We start from the raw sequence: 15,965 nt of genomic DNA, 5'->3' as shown, positions 1-15,965 counted from the left end.
GTGGACAGGACAGCACACTGTACGTTTGCACTCCAAGGGAAAAAAAAAGGGTTTTCTTTGGTTTTAGCTCAGACTCTCCTTAGTATTCCTTCACTTTAAAACTTTAACTTCTAACTATTAAAAAATAAAGTATTTTCTTGTTTCTTGAAAATTCTTGATTTTTTTCTCCCAGTCCTCAATTTTTGGGTGGATGTTTGCCTTTGCTACCTCCTGTTTTCAGGAGTTACACTGTACCGGGTGCGGAATGACTTAACAATGGGCCAATAACCATTAAAAATCCAGCAGTGTCCTTATCAGGGCTTCTCTAGTTTTAGCCAAGCACGCGGGGTTTTGTTCTGTAAACTTGTCTTACTGAGAAAGCCTGTGTTAACGTTTTCCTCATCACCAAGGACGGAGAGAGGAGAAGGCTGCTCAGGAAAGGCTATCCTGCGCAGCGTTCCTGCGCGAGGCCCTACTAACCACAGCTCCAGCAGGGAAGCTGGACGGCGACTGCACGGCACATGGTCCTACATCCACCCAGGAGAACAAGACCCAAACACCCCCACCCACACCTCAGTAACACCAGGCACTGCACACACGCACTTCTTCCCTTTACGTCACCGCTGTGCTGGCCTCCTCACTGAAATCCAGCAGCTGTAAACACGCAGCCCCAGCTATGAACATACTGATGTACTTTCCAGCCTGAGCTCCGTGCACCAGCTGGGCAAGCTACGAACGGAAGTGTCTCCCCTCACAGCACCTCAGTTTCCCCCTTGTAAGACAGCAGTTGTGCCACCTGCCTTGTTAGTACACGAGAAATGCTTACAAAAATGCCTAGCATATTACGAGTACTCAAGAAAGAGGCGGGCCTTTAAAGCTGAACAGCCACAAAGCAACTGAGCTTTCACAAAGGAAATGTCATTCCTGACCCTCCTAGCCATTCTTTATTTTGGGGACAGGACATTTGTAAGGGCGCCTACCTTCTTTATAACATCTTCCAAAAGGAAAACAAAGAAAACGGTGACTCTTAACTACACCAAAGAGGCAGGTAGAATATAAAATCAGCGCGTCTTTACACAAGAGAGTAAAGGCCCTCCACACTCTACGTGTGCTCTGTCTGTCACATGTCAGACAGTACAGCAATGTGGGAGGGGACAGGGTCCATCCATGACCCCGCTGTTTGGCTTTGAAATTGTAAATTAAACCATCACGACTCTTGAAACACAAACATGTCACTTTCAACACCTTTTCACCTTCAAGTATATTTGCCCTTTTCAACACACTGACAATATCACTCCATGATCACTGTAAAGATACGGTGAAAATGTTTTAAAAACTTGCATTTCTAAGAGGACATTTTTATACTACTCCATTCACAATCTTTCCATGCTAAAAGGCCAATCCCAAAGCGACTGCAGAAGAAGGGGTGCTCACTATAATAATTCAACATCAGCAAAAACTCCCTGTGTAACGTGGGAAAGATTATCAAATATAAGTGCAGCTCTGCGTCAAAGCAGCTCTGAAAACCAGCTTTGGGGAAATTAAATGGACATAAATAATTTGATACACTTTAAAGACAGTCGGGCTACATTATCTACTTAGCAACAGGAGAAAATCTGTTCATGCCCTAAATTACGCTTCGCACACTATGTTTGTCTCAGATTTCAGAGGCTTATTTAAACAAATAGTAATGTCTGCTAAATGTATGCTTTGGGACAGATTTTAATATAATTCTAAAATAATCATCATTTGTATACATAGAACACAAGATATGTTCCTGAAAATGTATGTATAAGCAAATATTTACACACATATTGCTTAGATTTTAGGAGATCTTTCCACTACAAGCAATGAGGCAGTTTTATTAAATAAATGAATACTATTTATAGATGCAGAGTAGAATTTCCAAATATGCAATGCATTTAATTTAAAATAATGTAGCTAATTCCAAAATCACTAATTTTGTTAATATTTAATGAAAGCAGTCAGCACTCGCAGGCCCCCTCTCGTGAGCTTGAAGGTATCTGAGGTGTCTGAGTGGCAACTGCTGCTTCTCGGGACACAGAGGCTTCACGGTGTGTACCTGGGTTTTCGGGCTCCCCCTCTTTCTGACAGCCCGTTTCACTACCGCACTGGACGCGCCTGCAGCTCTTTCTAAAGGAACTTGGTAATGAGGATTCCCTTCTCAGACAAGAGTAAACAGCCTCAGAAATGTCTCAAAACAGAAAACTGGGTATCACTACAACTGAAGGAAATCAAGGCAATAAAGGCACTAGATCCCAAAGAGCGTTTTGTTTTGGTGTGTGGGGGTATGGGTGAAGGTGTGCGCATGCGCACACACAAGTACACCTGACGGGGGACTGGAGGCTGACGTCAGGATGGCTTTACCCGTCGTCTTCCACTCGCATTTCTGCTCAGGGTCTGTCACTGAGCTCCCTTCGGGCTGTTCCGGGACCTGCCTGTCTCCACGGCAGCCCTGAGGCGCAGGTGCGCTCCACCATGCCAGGGTTTCCCAGGGGCAAGAAGACCTCGATCCAGCCCTCACACCGCTCAGGCACCATCGTTCCTGACCGCTCAGGCACTCCTATGCCTTGGCCCATGCTAGTCTATGCCTATGTTTTCGTGGCTATCATCATATATGGTTGGAGACTAAAGAAATTAACTTTCCGTTTTGGTTTATCTGCCCTCCTCTGCACTTCAACGTAAAAAAAGAAAATCTGAAAATAAGAATCACTGTTGATCATTCAGTGCGGCATAAAAGCAGCCTTACTTACATGTCTATGAAAAACCATGAAGCTACTAGTTAAAATAGTATTTTACCCGCCCAACAAGTGAGATGTCACGTTCCTCATAAGTGGCAGTAACAGGCCTGGAGAGATGGCCCAGCTGGAAAGGGCTAAGCTCACAACAAAAATATAAGAGATGGCCATAATCTACAAGCAAAATTCAGTGTGAATAAAAAAAATCCCGTCAGAAATTTCTGATTGAACGTTATGTCTGGCAGCATTGTTCTCATTTATTTTGATAAATATTCTCAGCAAAACCAGACAGCCTATATAAGAGAGAGAAGAGGGGATAAAAGCTATCGGGCAACAATGAAGGGAACCTGTTGTCTCAGCCTGCCGACCAGATCAAGTGTGTAAACACCGCACAGCTCACTACCACGTCAAGTGTGTTCATTTACTAGACAACAGCTCCACAGATGGAACAAGAATAAACTGGTATCTAAAAATAGGCCTTCCCACCTTATTAGGTTTTTAGTAATAATTTTCATAATAGAAAACACAGAAATGGAAATTTTCATTGTTTCTGTGGTACCGGGATCAAACATGTGAAGTAAGCAATCTCCCACTGGGCTATATTCTGAGCCCAGGAAAAATGGTACGATTATAACAAATTACAAAATGCAGGGAGTCTATGTGAATTCATCTTCTACAAAAAGGGAAAATGAGAGCAAAGGTACAAGAGGCAAATATGGAGTATGTTAGGACTAGAATTTGAACAAAGAAAGGCACAAAGACAGAGAAAAATTACTATACAGAAAAGGCAAAGGCCACACCCCACATGCTCCTCAGGAGGAAAATGCCAGCTGCTGCACCGATGCTGGTGCCCTTGGATGGACCAGGCACTACTCTCCCACATCCTCCAGCTCACCATGCCTAGAATGGACAGGCAGGATGTCCTGCCCTGACACTGGGAAGGAAACTGGATGGGGGCGTGGGCTTTTCTCATAAAACCTTTTCTGCAGAACCCGGCGGTGACTGCTGCCTGAGAGTGAAAATCAGGGTGACCTAGCCTTCTTCTGAGAAGAAAGGCAGTGCTAAGAGCAAGAGCCTGGACACTGAAGTTTCCACGCCTTCACTGAGTGGCAGGTGCTGGAGGCAGTGGGACGACATGGATGAGCAGGAGTCCAGCATCAAGGAGCACAGCAAAAACACAAACGCACAGAGCGGCTATGGGAGGACCGTGAGAGAAAAGGACACCCTCAGGACAGGGGCTGAGAAAACGACTCCATAAAGGGGTGACAGCAGAGAAGCTATGGTCTGAGCTCAGGAAGAAGGGCTCCAGGCAGGAAGCACCTAAGTCAGCATCAGATTTGAAGAGGGATCCACCCAGCTGTGATGGGATCCCGGCAATGCAGAGGCTGTAGGAGCAGCCGAGGCTGAGCCTGTCTGCTCCAGGCTGAAAGCAAGAGGGAGCAGTCACGCTGGACAACCTGGAACAGGAACTCTTGCTTTGTTAAATAAAAATGCCCTTAGAAGACAGTAAGGGTTAGTTACTATGCATTATAGTAACAATGTTTCCTTGAATGCATATAGAAAAACAAGTACAATAATTTTTAACTTGTCATCTAGTTTATTAAACATATTATTTTTAAATTTTAAGCTAAATAAAAAATTTATTTAAAAGGTTAAAATGTGTTAAAGGTAAAATGGTATTTAAAAAATTTTTAAACTTATGTGAAAATAAATCAAATATATTTTTTATGTAAGACAAACATATTTCAGATAGTTACTAAGAAACATTACCTTGGACAAATCTCTGAAGTTGCTTGGCAGGGTAAGATCTAGTTCTTCTGACTCATAATTAGTGATGACCCAGGGAAACACAGGGTACTGATTTAAGTCATTATAACCCCGTCCTGGTAAGGAAAAAAAAATCTGTTTAATTTAGTGTAAAGCATGAGAGATTATTTAGAGTAAGAAGAAAAACTACTATTTTGGGTTCAGGTCACTGCTGTTGGAGTCGAGTGTTACCTCATCTGGCCTTGGCAATCGCACTGTGACACCGGCGTCGTTACTTACACACACTTCTGATGAACATACACAGGCTCAGAGGGTAAGAGCCTTCCTCAAGTCACATGACTAGAAACGCCAAAAACATACTCAAGTTTAGGTTGTGGTCCTGATGTTTATGTTGGCAAACTTGACCTTGTTATCTGAAAGCCAATTCCAAATAAAAGGCCCTTTCTGGAGAAAGAGAGCCGGCTAAACGCTGAGCATGCTCTCCACACGCTCTACCACTGAGTGCACTGAGCCAAAAGCATGCTCCATCGAGACTAAAAAGAATTTATTTTGATAGAAAAACAATGACAATCATTTCTCTGTTACCAGTTAATCAACCAACTAACCAAATAATCACCACTTTTCAACTAACCAACCAGGCAGGCAGTCGACCGCGCACGCAAGGTGAGGCAGTTCCCGTGGCTGCTGGCTGCCGCGTTGTGAGTGCGCTGCGCGACCCTAAGACCGCGAGGCCTTCCCGACTGAGGCTCTCACAGGAACGCATGCCAGCACCCTCTCTCGCTCCGCCCCACGCTCTTCCGTATCTCCTTCCAAACTGGTGACAGGGACTATGCCCTCACTGAGACGCACTAACATGCGTTCTAAAGATGAGGCGGCCTCTGTACGTTACAGAGTTTTCTGGCCTCAGCATTTTAGGGAAGCAGCAGGAGAGCGTGAGGTGGCTGCTTTGCTGTCAAGATGCAGCCACGTGAATCCCGGGTCTATGGCTACCTATCTCTAGCCTAGTTCTGATGAAACTAATATTGAAAAGATTTTATAGCTGAAGCACAAGGGCCCAGAGACTGTTACAACTGCTCAAAATCCTTTCTTACTGCTTCCTTTAATTTTTCTCTTTCAGAAAGACGCTGCTATCATACCACACAACTGAATGTTAAGGTGATTGTCTAGACAGACGACGGGCGTACGGCCTGATGCAGTTAACAGGGTCTTCCCTCGCTCTTCTTGGGCTTGAGGTTTCTGAAGACAACCCAATGACCTGGAGAGTCTTACACAACTTGTAAGTGTAGCATGTGTGTGCAGGGCCCCTGAAGCCAGAGGAGTCAGGAGGAGGTACAGCGCACACACTGCAGGTCGAGCCTGCTGAGCCCCGCCCAGCTTACGGAACTCAGCAGGAACAACTTTAATCCACAGGTTATTTCATTACAATTCTATGCTCTTAATTTTCATTTTCTCAGAAAAACAAGCAAGCACATTAGAAATCCTCTTATCTCTCCGCACCTTCCACGTTCTTCTCGGTATAATTTAGATCTTAGTAGGCAGTAACTCTACCTTTAATAGTCCCAAATAATTAAAAGCTCACCATATTCAAAGAGAAGAGTACACACTGTATGCATACTGTATGCAGTGACTGGGCCTTTCACGCCACTAAATGGAACACATAGCTACTACAGCAATCCTGACTGTGCGTCAATCTACATGTGGCACCGGTAGCTGTCAAAGAAATCTCACTGATCCCCAGCCCACATGCTAGTGTAGATTCTAAACAAACTATGACTTGTACCTTCAAAATTTATTTAAAAGGCACTGTAGAACAACAGAAGCTCTCTGAGGCTAGCTAGGATCATTAAGAGCTCCTTTACAACTGTTACTAGACACACAATTAAATTCAGTTAACTGACTTACTACACACAAAAGTGCCCACTAAACGTGTAAATCCTCCCATCCCATAGTACTTAAAAATTCGTCAACAGTGATACCATTAGTACCAAAGTCAACCTGGTTGTTCACATTTCATCAAGCCGTGTCCTTAACTAACTACAAGATGGCTTCCCTGTAATTTAAAATTGAGCCCGTCAGCTTCTCACTTTTTGTAGTACTCTGTTTCTCCGTTCTCGAGCAGGACCTTCTTTTCTTTACTGAGTCCTCGAGGTCCTCCCCATCCTAACTGGAGTCCCAGTTCCTCTTTCTGTTTCTCAGGGTTTCTCCTGCTGTCAGAAATTAATGTCCATCTGGAGTTCACACAGTCCATATAGCCAGTCATTGATGATGGGAAGATAGTCAAGTCACAGCAAGTCCCCAAGCACCAAAGCCTTACACTGATCCTCATCTTTCCCTACCCCCACCCCATGACAGGATTTCTCTGTGTAGCCCTGGTTACCCTGGAACTCACTCTGTAGACCAGGCTGGCCTGCCTCTGCACACCAAGTGCTGGGATTCAAGGTGTGCACCACCACCATCCAGCTCTTAAAAGACTTTAGTCCTTACTTTACAGTAACATTTGACACAGGTGACCAATGGTTTCCTCCTTTTCAATCTGGACTCTCAAAACATCAGATTCACCTCACTTTCCTCTGTTAACCCCGGGATTACTTTTTCTGTTCTCTCCTTCCTTCCTTCCTTCCTTCCTTCCTTCCTTCCTTCCTTCCTTCCTTCCTTTCCTTCCTTCCTTCCTTCCTTCCTTCCTTCCTTCCTTCCTCCCTCCCTCCCTCCCTCCTTTCCTTCCTTCCTTCCTTTGAACCTTCTTTCTATCCTTCCTTTCTTCCAACCTTCCTTCTATCCTACCATCCAACCCTCTTTCTATCCTTCCAACCTTCCTCTTCTATCCTTCCCTCCTTTTATCCTTCCTTCCTTTCCTCTTATACAAATACTTGTCCTGAACTCTGACCTCACTATTTTCTTACCACCTTTCCTGCTGATCTCCTTTCTCACAGCAATTTCCTCTCTGTCAACAGAACCCAGATTCTTGTTTCTAGATTGTGACTATTCTCTGCCCCTGCCAAATGTTCTTTCAGGAATTTCACACAGATGTCTTGTCAGGATAGCAAGAGCACCACACTTCCCTAAATTTCTGTTAATGTATCAGTCTGCCAACAACAAGGTCAGAAGCCAACTGCGTCTATTCTGACGACCTCTTCTCGTCACCTGCACGCCACATGGCCATGGCTTGTGCACTTCCACACTAACAGACTCTCAGAGGCTCTTGTCATTTCCAGTTCAGGCCCTCAAGACATTTACAGGTAACTGCTCCTGAATTTAGCCCTTTGTGTAGCCTGTCTACGCCAGTGTGGAAACCTCCAGGCTACTGTTGCACAGCTCAGACGCCACAAACTCTCAAATGCTTTCCACACCGTCCCCGTGAACTGTCAACTCAGACTGAGGGGAACTGCTACAGCGTCTCCACACAACAGTTCCTTTTCCTTGTATTTCCTTGGGAAATATCTATTGTGTACACACACATATTTGAGAACATAAATTATACCACTGGCTTTTCTCCTTACACTGTGCTTTGTAAACGTGTGATGCTTTTAGCTTCACACAGACTGACTTCTGACCTCCCACCACCTCCTCTGTCGAAACAGCATCTTCACATGAGTAATGACAGCATTATATTCCAAACTACTGTGTAAATATAATTTCCATTCCTTCTTGCCTTCTTAAATTCTATATTCTTTTATTCTATAATCACAGTTTAAGCACCTCTAATCCAAAGCATTCAGGCATCAAGTTTCAGTCTTCAGAGAACCCTGGATCTGGGTGCTTGAATTAAGGGTATCTAGCTCATGGTCCATGCACATATTCCAGAATCTCTGGGGCCTGCAGTCATTGTTGTCCTGAGTATTTCAAGTGAGGGGGTTCAACTTGTACTTATATTAGGAAGTAAAGTAGCTTCTCTGTGAGCAGAAAAGTACCTTTTCTTTTGTATATCTTTTGTGCCTCAAATATATACCATGTCATTGCTGAAATGAAGCACAAACGTCACACGAGTAGACTCCCTGTTTGCTTATTCCAGATGCAAAGTATGAACACATTTCTATTCTTTATTCTTCAAAAACAGTTTCAGTGGGTGATTTTCAATATTACATGATTACACATCTTGTAAGGACCATTTAATCTTTATATTTTCATATATGGTTCTTCATATGAATATTCATTTACCATACTGTACTGTTTCATCATATAACTTATTTCTAACATATTAACAGCTCTTAAATCTTATACAGTTCTTCATTCCTACTATCTCATAGTAGTTCTACTTTATATTACATAACTGTAAATTCTTTTCTCTTTTTTGGAAATTTTTAATTCTCAAGTAGTCAACCATTCATATGCAAAGTTATATATTTTATTAGGAATCTACCTTCATAAGAGACTCAACCGGCAATAAAAACAAGCTACTTACGTTGCTACTAAAATAATACGAGCATATCACAGTGGACATCTGTGACCAAAACCAGGTCCAAGTGTGCACTTAATTTACCTGCTATTGTGTTGAGAAACATCAGGTACTCAAAGTTTGAAATCTCTCTGTGCTGCCACCGCTGAGTCATATTCGAAGCCTTAAAGAGCTGACGGGGAGTGGCTAAGGAAATGCGCCTGCGAAAAGAGCACGAGAGAAAACAAACATATTCATTAGACTACAATAATAAATCATGACTTATCTATACTCATACAACAGTCTTTCTTTTTTTTGGGGGGGAAGGGGGCTGTTGAGAAAGGGTTTCTGTATATAGCTCTGGCGGTCCTGAACTAGCTTTGTAGACCAGGCTGGCCTCGAACTCACAGACATCTGCCTGCCTCTGCTTCCCTGAATTTTGGAATTAAATGTGTGTGCTACCATGCCAGCTCATTCAATAGTGTTCATGAAACTTATAATTCTGTAAATTAATATCCATGTCCAACCAATGAATATTAGCACTGTTTTGACCCACAGTTAACAGATAATAAATGATTTACACTATCAATAAGTCTATTATATATCTCTGTTCATTCAGTTACGCAGTCCGTACAATACTGTAATACTCAAGTTTCATAGAGGCTGATTAAAACAGTATGGTCAAAGACTCCCAACAGTGTGCAAAACTGTGGTCACGTCTATCCACTTTAACAGTCATCTCTTGTGGATTAAACGTATACATTATGAGGTTCTACATTACGTTTGCCCAGATTCTGTAACAAGGGGAAAGACGCGTCTAAGCAATCTGTAGGACAAATGAAGACAGGAAAACTACTGAGCTTTTTTTAAATGTAGTTCCTTAGAAGACCCAGTAAAGAAATGTAAATACTTGGAATGGGCTAACAGAAAAGCAGTGGGAAACAGGGATGGGGTGGGGTGGGGTGGGGTGGGGTGAGCAGTACCAATTATAACATTATTCATTCTAAGAGTATAAACTGCAAAGATTTGACAAGAAATTTTTATATTATTAGCACAATCTACTGCATAGCATTTTCTCTACAGCAAAACTACCTTCTCTGTAAGTAACAGAAGTTTGTTCCTTTGTGAACTCAGTTATGTAATGTAAATATATTTTGTTTTAATCTCAAGTGTGGGATTTTAGTTGGGCTTTTGCTTGTCCACTGCTGATAACTGTCATGTGCAGGATGTGGTCTTTGCCAGCTGGTAATGGCCTGCCTCATGAAGCACAGAGAGGGGCGTGGTCTAGGCCTCTGAGGATGTAACTATGACAGCCCCAAAATGTGGCTTGCGGCTTACGGTGTTAGCAAATGGTGAATGGCAGTTTGGAGCAGACAGTTGGAGAGAAACGGTTCGGGTGCAGCGGCTTGGGGAGACGTTGGCTGTGTCTGGTGCTGACGGAGATAAGTGCAGCCCTAGAAGAGCTGCTGACCCTCAAGAGCGGGGAGAAGTAACGGGGTCAGCGCCCCTCTCCCACTAACCTCCTCTCTCCTACGTAGGGTTGGGAGTTGGAAGGGACAGGCCTTGAGGAAGCCCGATGGATAGTTTAAAACAAGCGCTGCAACTGCATTGGCAGGAGCCCGCCAGAGGGGCTCCCAGTCGGTGGCCTGGCGGCCTCCTGCACACTCTTCTCGAGGATTCTTCTGAGACCCAACAGTATGATTGTGTGATCGGAACATAGAAAAGGCATTTTATACAAGGAAGACGCACTTAAATTGCTTCCAGTCTCACACTACTGTGCTTGTTGCTGGTGTGCACACCCCCTCACACCATCTCTTTCCCTTTGGAGATTCTGAGTTGCTCAACTGTATACTGAATTTCTCAACTTTTTTTTTTTTTTTAACACACTACCAAACTCTTTCCCAAAGGAGCTGGATTGCTAAATATTCCAATAAGCAGTTATGAAACGACCCCCACACCCTTGGACACCCACCACTGTATGTATTTTATTACAGCGGCTATGAAAGGAGCCTCGTGGTCCAGTGCCCACTGCGGAGAGTGACCTGGCCTCCTGCTAACCAGCCTGTGTTTGTGTGGTGGTGACACTTTTTGTTCTTTCAGAGGATTTTTATCAGTTTGTGGAAATATCTTCCTATTGCTAGTCAGTCCAGTGTTTCAGTCACAAATGTACAACAGAAATTGTGTTTTCTGTGTCTACGAAGAGGTTTTTGTCATTTTGATCTTTAAGCAATATATATTTATTTCCAGATTTAAACCTATCTGCATTTCTAGCTACTTGTTAATAATTTATCTATACTAATGAGTGTGGTTTGGTAAATTTTGTCAAAAATTTCCTGTCTGTGTTCACAAGACCCACAAGTGACCCACAAGTGCCTGTTTTCTGGTCTTGAGGGCACTGCCCATCCAGAGTGAGTCAGGAGGCATTTGCCACCCTCTGAAATCTGGAATTTGGTATCATTCTATTTTGAACATCTGCTATGATTCACTACTAGAGATAGAAAGGCCAGAGGCTCTTTTCATAGATGGTTTTGAATTAATAATTCAATTTCTTCACTTGTTATAAGCTCATTCAGATTTTTAATTTCGTATTGAGGCAGTTATGGTAATTTTTTTCATGGATTTGTCAAGGTAAGCCTGCTGCCTGATTTTCCTACACTCTAGTTTGTGTCTCTTCCCCACCCTTTCAGTTTGATGTGGCGGCCACATGATGGTGGTTCCTTCAGCCATCTTCTTTTTCATAGGTGCTACAGCCTACCAATTTGACTTTTTCAAACAGCAGCTCTCATTTCAATGGGCTGTTTTACTGTGTTTGTTCTACATACTTCTGTTATAAGCTTTATTATTCATGCTATCCTGTTGCCTTTGAATTTAGCAGCTTCAAAGCCTGAGATGAGACATTTCTGCCATCCAGACAACATGTTTAAAGTCCCTCAATCTCCCTCAACCGTGTCAGCCACAGCCCAAAGTTTGAATGTGTCACAGCTTTGTTGTAGAAGACACAGGAGTTGGCAAGTGCATCAAGAACTGACAGCAAACATGGCTGCAGGAGAGAAAGAACAAAGCCCCACATCTAGGTGGTCTCTGAAGGCTAGAACAGGAAGGAGACAGAAAATTCTCTCTCCCCGCCATGTCTCTTAGTGCCTCACTCTAAGGCAGCTTTGTAACTCTTTGGACTGTTTGAATGGAAATGGCCCCCACAGGCTCACGTGTTTGAACACTCCATCCCCTGTTGAGGCCAGGTTAGGAGTTGGTGAGGCCTTGTTGAAGGAGGAGTGTCACTGGGGCGGGCTTCCTCAAAGCCCTTGTCTTTCACAGTGAGCTTTCTGTTTCCTTCTGTGGATAAGAATCTTGGCTCTCAGCTCCAACCACAGCGCCTGACTGCGCGAGGTCACGACCTCGAACCTTCTGGAACCACGCATGCAAATTAAATGCTTTCTTTATGTTTCCTTGGTCATGGTATTTTGTCAGGGCAAGAGAAAAGTTTCTAAGACAATGCTGATATAAAGAGTGTTTTCTTGGTTAATTTTCTAGTAGAAATTCAAACGATGAGATTGAAGAAAATTTCCTGAGTGGGAAAACTCCAATGACTCAAGTGAAGCCTTTAGGCTTATGCGGTAACTCGGTGTTAAGTCTCAGAATCAGTGCTGCACACGTACGGAGAATTCGTCTGCAGATTCGGACACTTTGGATCAAAAAAGCCACAACAGGAAAAGTGCTCATATCTGCCATGTGCCACCAGAGATGGGCTACGTATTTAGCACAAGCATCTCCAATGTCTTACATCCCACTGGCTGATAAGTCACATGTTTAGGTCTTAATGTCCTCACATGAACTGCTATCACATCTAAACTGAAAATCTCAGGAACAACAAAAATTTTGCCCCTGTTTACCAAGTATAGCTTGCTGATACTGTGTGGGAGATTCCCAGCTAAACTACTGCGGCCGTGAACAGGCACCGCTCGGTCTTACCGCTTCCTGTGAGAGCTAATTGTATGTAAATATTACCAACCCTTGGACTCACATCCCCTTGGATCTGTGTTTTAGTTGTTTTGCTTGTTGAGGGAAAATGGTTCTGTCCCTCCCTCCTTCCCTCCCATCCTTCCTCCCTCCCTTCCTTCCTTCCTTCCTTCCTTCCTTCCTTCCTTCCTTCCTTCCTTCCTTCCTTTCACATCTGTAAAACAATTGTCTTAACTACAATGGTTTAATTAGTAAGTTTCCGGTTGACCTTGAGACTCCTTGGGACGTAGCCCTAATTCCTCTTGCCATCAACTCTCTCCCCAGATGAACTCCCTCATCTCACACATAGGACACGGAGTCCCAGGTGCCAGGTCTCTGCATATGGTTTTAGGTATGGTCAGGAATCCAATTTCCTATTCAGCATTTACAACTGAGCATTTCTTTTGAGCTCAATTTCAATATAACTAAAGTCAAGCTTACTTTCTATCTTCTTCCTCCCTACAATCTCAATCATGAAGACAGGAGCATACAATCATTGGATCTCTAGTGCTGTTAACTTGAGGAGCTCAAGCCAAGCCTTGAAAAGACAAACTGAATGTTTACCTCCTTTCATCAGTCTCCAAATCCTAAAGTTATATTTCCAACAACTCTCCAATTGGTAAGCCTCTCTTCATTAACATTACCATTATCATTCTGTTAATAATTGGATTTTTATATCAAGCTCTTATTTCCTACTCAACACTCTCTTCCTAAGTCATTGTTAGTTGCCTTTTAATATTTCCCTAGAACAATGAAAGCTCGATCTTGTTTCTGGGCTTCTGTAAAACTGTCCCTTCCTAACAGTCTTGTGGGAATACACTTACTCACTTACCCACAGACACCCACCTCCACAGCTACTTAATTCACAGATGTGTTGGAACATCTATGGACACAGGTGTCTACACTGTATATTGCTACATATCTGACATATCTTAAGAGCTGAAAATCTATTTCAAAAATTGATTTAGGGGGCTGGAGAGAGAGCTCAGAGGTTAAGAGCACTGTCTGCTTTTCCACAGATCCTGAGTTCAATTCCCAGCAACCACATAGTGGCTCCCAACTATCGATAGTGAGATCTGGTACCCTTTTCTGGCATGTAGGCAGAACACTGTATACATAATAAATAAATCTTTAAAAAAATACCAGAAAATGGAGTGCACATGTACAACTATAGAGTTGATTGAAAAATAAATTATTAAAAAAGATTAATGAATTAAGACCTTTATCATTCATTGACTGTGACAAAACACTACAAAGAGTCCAGGCATAACAACCAGAGATGACAGAAAGTTTTACAAAATAGACATCAGTAGAAAAGGCTTTTATAACCTAGTGTGTGTGTGTACGCGCGCGTGTGTAAATTTGGCGTTGCTAAGGATTGAACCCAAAGCCATGCTTGTGCTATGCAAGTTATCCACCAGTGAGGCATGCCCCAGACTTGTCTTCTGCATGAAATGCTATTATCTAGTCAAAATCAATTCTGAGAGTGTACAACAACTATTGTATCTGGTCTACAACGACTTTGCCATTTTCATAGGAAAGTAATGGCCTGAGGCATTGTACGAAGAGATGCTTAGTTCTCTTGGGGGGGGGGGGCTGAGCTGCCCTTAGTGGCTCACTTGAGGTGAATACAGCGGAGCAAGGCTGAGCCAAAGTCCTGTGCCTTCTGTGTCGCCTGCTCTACGGAAGCTGTGCCCCCCTTCTGCATCCTCCTGAGAAACAGCACGTGAAGAGAGAGACTGCGGAGAAACACAGCTTACTACCAAGAGGCATACTGCAGAGCCCCCACGCCCAGGGGCCGCTCCCGCCTGGTTCAGGGCCTCTGTCTGCACATGCCACTTCAATGACATTTGTCACTGCTTATCACCATCAAAGATGAAACAAACAGGGCTGGAGAAATGGCTCAGTGGTTAAGAGCACTGTCTGTTCTTCCTAAAGACCCGGGTTCCCCGGGTTCAATCCCCAGCACCCACAAGGCAGCTCACAACTGTCTGTAACTCCAGTTCCAAGGGATTTGACAACTTCATGCTAATGCATATAAAATAAGAATAACTAAAATTAAAAAAAAAGAAAGAAAAGAAATGTAGGAGGCAGGCAGGGCTTGTGATTCCCGCTCCACTCTGAGGGAAGCCATATTCCTAAGTGATGTAACCATGGTAAACTGCCTTTGCTCATGTAAACCCATTTAAAAAAAGGTGAAACAAACAGGGGTAAATACCAGCTCAGGGCAGGGATATGGCCTAGTGCTAGAGTGCTTGCTTACAATGCTCAAGGCCCTAGGTTTGATTCCCAGCAGCATAAAAACAGTGAGATAAAAAATTCAACTCAAAAACTCAGGCATGCTAAAAGTAAACTGTCATTGCTCCTCATAAACACCTTTCAACTCAGGAAAATTCAACTCACAGTTCGCACTTCTTCCAGATTTTAAGTAAGCTACTGAGCTGTATTAGCAGCAAGTCAATGACACAGAGAGACAACAGCTTCAACATCACTAGCTTACAGGCCGGGGAAAAAGGCTCTGCCACTCTCCCAAATCCCACACAACGAGACAGATACACTGTGCACTAAGAACTAAAAACACTGACGGGAGAAACCGAACAAGGCAAGTGCAGAGCTAGTCTATGTTTATGGGTTATTTAAATGTCCTTTTTCCTTTGTCTAGAAAAGAAGTTTGTTCATTTTAACTTTTTCAAAAGAATCAACTTCGTTGGGCATGGTGGCACACACCTTTAATCCCAGCACTCGGGAGGCAGAGGCAGGCAGATCTCTCTTGAGTTCAAGGACAGACTGGCCTACAAAGTAAATCCAGGACAGCTAAGCTACACAGGGAAACCCTGTCTCAAAACCATCCCCCACCAACAAAAAGAATCAACTCTTACTTTTATTGATTGTTTCTAACATTTTTTAAAGTCTCTGTGTCATTTATTTCTGCTTTGACCCTTATTTTCTTTGTTCTGATTTTGTGCTTACTTTGTTTTAAAAATAAAAATTAGTTGCTGATAAAAACACTGAAGGGCTAATAAAAAATTCAACCCACAATTATAGTTCTAAGTTACCCCAAATATGGTTTATGAATCATTCAAAAACATTCC

General features: G+C 43.1%; 1 protein-coding gene across 3 annotated transcripts in view; it reads right to left on the bottom strand.

Moving 5' to 3' along the window:
- The window catches only part of Lrba (LPS responsive beige-like anchor protein), a 495,461-nt gene that overhangs the window by 134,369 nt on the left and 345,127 nt on the right, over positions 1-15,965 (bottom strand). For all 3 annotated transcript variants that reach the window (XM_060378522.1, XM_060378523.1, XM_060378524.1), the window contains 2 exons: positions 8,983-9,098; positions 4,509-4,621 (listed from right to left, as the gene is read on the bottom strand). In XM_060378522.1, the coding sequence (XP_060234505.1) occupies positions 4,509-4,621; positions 8,983-9,098 (229 nt within the window). The remainder of the gene's footprint in view (positions 1-4,508; positions 4,622-8,982; positions 9,099-15,965) is intronic.

The sequence above is a fragment of the Meriones unguiculatus genome, chromosome 2, assembly GCF_030254825.1.
Source record: "Meriones unguiculatus strain TT.TT164.6M chromosome 2, Bangor_MerUng_6.1, whole genome shotgun sequence".
Lineage (NCBI taxonomy): Eukaryota > Metazoa > Chordata > Mammalia > Rodentia > Muridae > Meriones > Meriones unguiculatus.
The sequence above is the reverse complement of the archived record's forward strand: the minus strand, read 5'-3'. Positions and strand labels throughout refer to the sequence as shown.